The sequence below is a fragment of the Cryptotermes secundus genome, unplaced genomic scaffold (assembly GCF_002891405.2).
Source record: "Cryptotermes secundus unplaced genomic scaffold, Csec_1.0 scaffold1780, whole genome shotgun sequence".
NCBI classification, from domain to species: domain Eukaryota; kingdom Metazoa; phylum Arthropoda; class Insecta; order Blattodea; family Kalotermitidae; genus Cryptotermes; species Cryptotermes secundus.
In genome coordinates, this window is record NW_019739256.1 from 135,466 (window position 1) to 141,316 (window position 5,851).

General features: G+C 41.5%; 1 protein-coding gene across 1 annotated transcript; it reads left to right on the forward strand.

Moving 5' to 3' along the window:
- Nucleotides 1–4,296, forward strand: LOC111871919 (40S ribosomal protein S12). Its single transcript, XM_023865323.1, has 4 exons — nucleotides 1–182; nucleotides 395–523; nucleotides 3,889–4,093; nucleotides 4,179–4,296. The coding sequence occupies exons 1-4, from the start codon at nucleotides 166–168 to the stop codon at nucleotides 4,245–4,247; spliced, it is 420 nt and encodes a 139-aa protein (XP_023721091.1). The 5' UTR covers nucleotides 1–165; the 3' UTR covers nucleotides 4,248–4,296.
- Nucleotides 4,297–5,851: the final 1,555 nt, after the last annotated feature.

Here is a 5,851-nt window from a genome sequence, read left to right on the forward strand (position 1 = left end):
GAGCATTTCCTTTTCCGGTATGAGGTGTTTCGGTGGAAGAATGTTTTCGTGTGAATTGTTACATCTGAATGAAACGTGAACATCCAGTATTGTTCATTTATAAGTAATAATCGAACTATTTAATAGTAATATTTTATTGTGCTCCTCAGGTATAAAGGCTAGAAAATGTCCGATATAGAGAAGTAAGTTTTCTGTGCATTTAACCTTACCATTTGTTTGAAACGCGGATTTTTAGAACATTTGATGATGAAAGATCTCAAGGCGGGCTCCCTCTTCTGAGATGTTACCCAATTATTATATATGCTGTGAATAGCCTTTCTGAAAATAAGTGCAGTTTTGTAGATTTCTCGCTAATGTTTGGCGTGGGAATGTGAGTTATTGTTTTTTTTGGTAGTGATGACGTCCCCGCAGTACCTACCGGTGGGATGGATATTAACACAGCCCTACAAGAAGTGTTGAAAATGGCATTGACCCACGGGAGCCTGGCGCATGGTTTGCATGAGGCTGCAAAGGCATTGGATAAGTATGTAAAACCTAAAAGTATGATTTTGAAATGTGTGAAACTTATGTTGTTTTCAGATTATCATGTTATGGTGCAGTTCGCCCTTTTCTACACCGTATTATACGACTGTTCATGTTATGCACGTTCCGCCTGGTGTATAGTGTTTTGGGGAGACCTAGGTAGGATTCTAGTATATGGAAGCACAACGTCAAGCAATGCCCTTCTCCACACTGTTACATTAATAGGTCCCCACTGCACAGATGTTTGTATTGTGCACGGTGTTCGAGTACAGCAGGAGAGGGTGAGGCCAGTATTAGTGTGTAATGGACAATAACATATGGTGCTGCCAATCTTACAACTTCATGCATAAGACGCATAGAAGATTTCCATTATGTAAAAAGAACAACCGTTTACAATATTATATTTAAGCATCCTGTTGCACTCATGTAGTGTAGAGGAGCAAGATCAAGGACACACAATATGTTGTTTGCACTTGGGATGGAATTTGTATCATTATATCATAGAACCGTAATTTTCTTGATGGGATGAGGCTTGGATCAGTGTAACAGGCTGGTGTAAGGCACTACCAACCGTGTGTTGGCATAATTTCTTTTTTTATAAATGTTGCAGTAACTTGTGTGTAATGTTTGAAGCTTGTAATTATACTTTTGATGATATTTAGTTTGCAGTAGATGAAGCTGTAGGAGAAGTGCACCTGTGTAGTACACTGGAAGCATAGAGAAGAGAACATGTGTGTGACAGGGAGGGTGAATACTAGCTGGTGCTTCCTTATACTAAAATTTAATCTGTGAGGGTAGTGATAATTTTTTATTGTGACTTGCTCCAAGGTCACCTTATTAGCACATACTGTGTTATTGTGGTCTTAAGAGTTCGGCGCTGAAAATGGGGTTAGTATGTTTCTATGTTGGTGTCCACCCATGAGACTGGTATGGTGCCAGAACCGAGGAGGCTAATTTGAACAGTCATTGCCTTGAAACATTGTGACACAGCTGTATTAGAGCAGCGTTTATTAATGAGAACTATGCTAGATGGAGGATCTTCAGGCATGAGACGTCGACGATGGTACATTAATACGAATATCATGGTTCTGGTCATATTTGTTAGCCTGTTTTTATTTAAAGCACAGCATTTCGAAGACTGGATCCTGTCTCCGTCTTCAGGTAAAACCTACTTAGTTGGGCCTTATCTCCTGACCGAGAGGGACTAGCTCTATCATTTGGGCCCTACTGAGTATTCCTGTTCTTCCATGTGTGAGGCTTGGTACTGCAGCCACTATTGGCCTATTATACCAGCCCCAGATTATAGATGATGGTGATTGTGGAGCAGTTGGTGGAATGAAGATTGGTAGGGGAAACTGAAGTACTCAGAGAAAATCTGCCCCAGTGTCACTTTGTCCATCACAAATCCCACATGACCTGACCTGGGCTTGAACCCGGGCTGCCACGGTGGGAAGCTGGTGACTAAGCACCTGAGCTATGGCACTGCCACCCTACTGAGTAGGTTCCTCCTGAAGACAGACAGAGACAGAATCCAACCTCAAAAACGTTGTGCTTTAAATAAAAAAAATAGCACCTTGGCTAATGTCCAGAAACAATATTTGTATTGAATATTCATATTTGCTGGGCACCGACCTATGACAGATTAACCAGTAATTAATATATATATATATCAGCTGAGCACTTGGTTGTGGCACAAATATTATGTTTGTAGACATTAGCCATCATCCTGTTTTTATCTAAAACACGATGATGGATAATGTCCAGAAACATATTTGTGTGACACATGGTGTTTGTACTGTGCTCTACAAATGTGACAGGAGATGTATGGGGCATACAGGCAAGACATCTTGAGTTGGAATAGGGAACACAAGAATTACCAAAAATAGGATTATATGAAGAAACCTGGATTTACCCAACGTTCATATGTCGAGGGCCATTAGTAGGATTGATTGAAGCTAGGATGGCACAAATAGAACCCAGTATGGTGAAAGGTAAAGTTCTCCTTGTACTTAACTAATTAGGCACTACGCCCTGAAGGCATATGGGGGAGTGGATGTATAGATCCACATTTTCTTGACTTCAGCACTAGTTGGAGGTGAGTGGTCAGCTTCACATCCCTGCTGCCTTATCTGTTCGGATAGAGCTCCCAGTGCCCATTGGATAGGAGGTTGGGTGGATCCCAGAGCCGGTCTGGATGACTAAAGAGAATAGAAAATTCTTGACCCAGTTGGTACTCAAACTCCAACCCCTCGGTCATCCATCCCGTAACCAGTTGCTGTATCGACTGTGCTATCCCAGCTCCAATAATACTTATAGGAATCAGAAAGAAGTTGCATGTGTGACAAATCGGTCAGCCTAGTACAGAGATTTCACCATTATAGATCCCAATTGTCTGCAGTGAGGTCAGCGAGGTTCAGAGCAGCTCAACTTAATACCTGGATATGAGTGGTTGATATGGGTCCATTTCATCTCTTGTCAGTGTACGTCGTAAGGGTCTTAATTTTTTGCTAGTTTATGGCGAAGTGGTATTTATAGTAAAAATAATTTTTTGCTGCTTAAAAATTTTGTCTCCCAGTTTCTTGTTATGGGCATGCAGTAGCGTAGTTGGTTGAGGCACTGTGCTACAAGCCAGAAGGTTGCAGATTTGGGTCCTGATATGAGGTGGATTTTTTCAGTTTACCAAATCCTTCCAGCCACACTATGTCCCTAGGATCAACTGAGCTAACAGGAATCTTCCTGAGGGGGGGGGGAAGGCGGCTGGCATGTAAGCCTGACAACCTTACTACCATCTGTGAGCCAGTTGTCTAGAGAAAATGTGGGAGCCTCAACATCTCACAACCCTATGGACCTTCATTTTATAAGTAAATTTTATGTTTAATTGTTCATTTTTAAATGAAGTGGGAATGCTTTATCTCCTGCAGGTGGTTTCTGTTGGGAAGAGACCTGCACAGACTGAAAGTTACCCTGCATAGATCATGGGCAGTGTAAATAGTTGTGTATTTTTTGTTCACAGTGGCTTCATAAACTAGCTCTGCAAGGTTCTAAATGATTACTAAAATAATGTAAGATTACACTGAATGGCCACGTAGGTCACTAGACCTCACAGCACTTCTCCCATTGGGGGCATCTGAAGTAGGCAATTAACAAACAATGACCAAGGAACATTAGGAAGTTCAAGCAGCAAATGAGTGTTCCAAAGGTAGTGTCAGTACTTCAGATATCATGTGTTTGGCAAATACACACATGTTATGATTTGCACTGCTCTTGGCATGCACACATTAACAGAGGTTTTAGGCCTTTGGGTTGGAATGCTTCAGACCCAATTTACAGTTTCTGACTGGAAAAATGTGGCACTTGTGGTTGCAGGCGACAAGCTTTGCTGTGTGTTCTAGCAGAAAACTGTAATGAACCCATGTACAAGAAACTGGTACAGGCTCTATGCAATGAACACCAGATCCCGCTGATTAAAGTGGACAACAATAAGAAGCTTGGTGAGTGGGCAGGCCTTTGCAAGATTGACAACACAGGCAAGGCTCGGAAAATCGTTGGTTGCTCCTGTGTTGTTGTTAAGGTGAGCTTTGCAGGTTATTACTGTATGCCATAAGGGTAGTTGCATTGTGAGAGTTTGTTTGCCAAGCATTCATATTTTGTTCCAGGATTACGGTGAAGAGACGCAAGCCATTGATGTTCTGAGGGATTACTTGAAACTATCACGAGTACCTTGAAACATTATGTAAAGAACTTGACAATTATAATAAAAAATTTTGTATTTATTCTTGTGTGTTTTCCATTTTCTTGAAGATCTTTCTCATATTTGTTGAAGGGCATATGCCATTGGCCTGTTTCCAACTTCAGGATCCTTGCATCTACCTATGAGTTGTCCAATATTTCACTTCACAGTTTACGATACGCTCTCACCTGCATGGCACTTCTCGAAGCAGTACACCTCACACAAAGCAAAATCACACTTTTTACAATATAAGAGCGTGCTCCTGCTTTTCTTATTTAGCGAAACACACAACGACTTTGTTTCCCTTTGGTTGGCCAGTGTTGTCAATGTTTCACCTCCAGTCGACTCATTTGGGCCCCAGATAACCTTGGCCTCCCTCAGAGAAATGCCACTGACCGTGATATTCACCTTGTGCAATTGAAGAATCATCTTGGGGGAGGGGGGGTTTCTAGCAAAATCGAATAAATTATGTTCGCTGACAAATCGACACTCTCACCTGTTAGTAATACTGCCAGAATAGTGATGCAAAGTAATTATAATACTAGTTGAAAAGAGTGCCAGTCCGACACTGAAACCGAAAGTTGCAGTGGCGAAGATGCCTTTTACTCACAAAGTAATACTGGCTCAGTGGGTTTATACCTCTTCCAAGACACAAAATAAAAACGATGTACAAAGATATATATATGACAGTCTGACACTGACTTTTTAACTGATAAAGAAATATTAGACAATCCAACACTGACTTCCTAACTGATAATTCGTCACTGAAAACCAATCCTTGAATGCGTCAGACTTCCTTGAAGGCTTTGGAAGCACTCATATGCAAGTACCGATGAATATTTCCTCATCAGTTCTCGAAACAAAGCTGGGCTATATTTGGCTGACCAGGTCATAAACAGTAATATCTAAATGTAAATAGCATCAAAACCAGTATCATGATAAACAATTTCATTGTTCAGAGCTAAGGAATGAACCACTGACATGACCTTAGGTAGGTTTGTTTTGGTTTCAAACCCAAGGTCAAACTGTCAGCACTCCCAAAGAGTGCACGTGTCCTGCGTCATATATATAACATTTGGCCAACTCAGGGTGCTGCTTGCGTCATATATATATATATATATATTGTAATGTGTTTCATTACTGAAGACGCCGTAGAGATGGTTAATTGGTTTATTTAACAATCTACAAGTATTGGCTACAATTAATTACAACAATGTTACGGGTTTCCACACTTTACAAACCTTACAACAAATCAGTTCACTCTATCTTCAGTAGGCTACACGTATTCACAGTACGGGAGCTATACAAGTCTCTCTGTCTCACACACTCCCAATTACACAGTTACACACACGTCCAGTTCTTCTTTCCACGACGGCTGCTATATTCCAACTGTACTCACAGGCTGCTGCCTTGAGGACTCTTGATAACACACTCGCTCGACTACTACTGAACTCTGCGATGTCCACATTTCAACTGACTCGTAGCTGCTGTGCAGTTCCCTTATATAGCCGCAGTGGTGCCTGTTGCATGCCACGTCTCAGTAGGAAGCGGTGCCGTGTCACCGTGTTTGCGTATAGCCTAGCAACACTGTTACCTTGC

Bases quoted from the DNA above. Each gene is read 5' to 3' on its own strand.
- LOC111871919 (XM_023865323.1), top strand. The intron at 524-3,888 runs GTATGTAAAACC...TTGTGGTTGCAG, and splicing joins GCTGCAAAGGCATTGGATAA to GCGACAAGCTTTGCTGTGTG. The intron at 4,094-4,178 runs GTGAGCTTTGCA...ATTTTGTTCCAG, and splicing joins GCTCCTGTGTTGTTGTTAAG to GATTACGGTGAAGAGACGCA.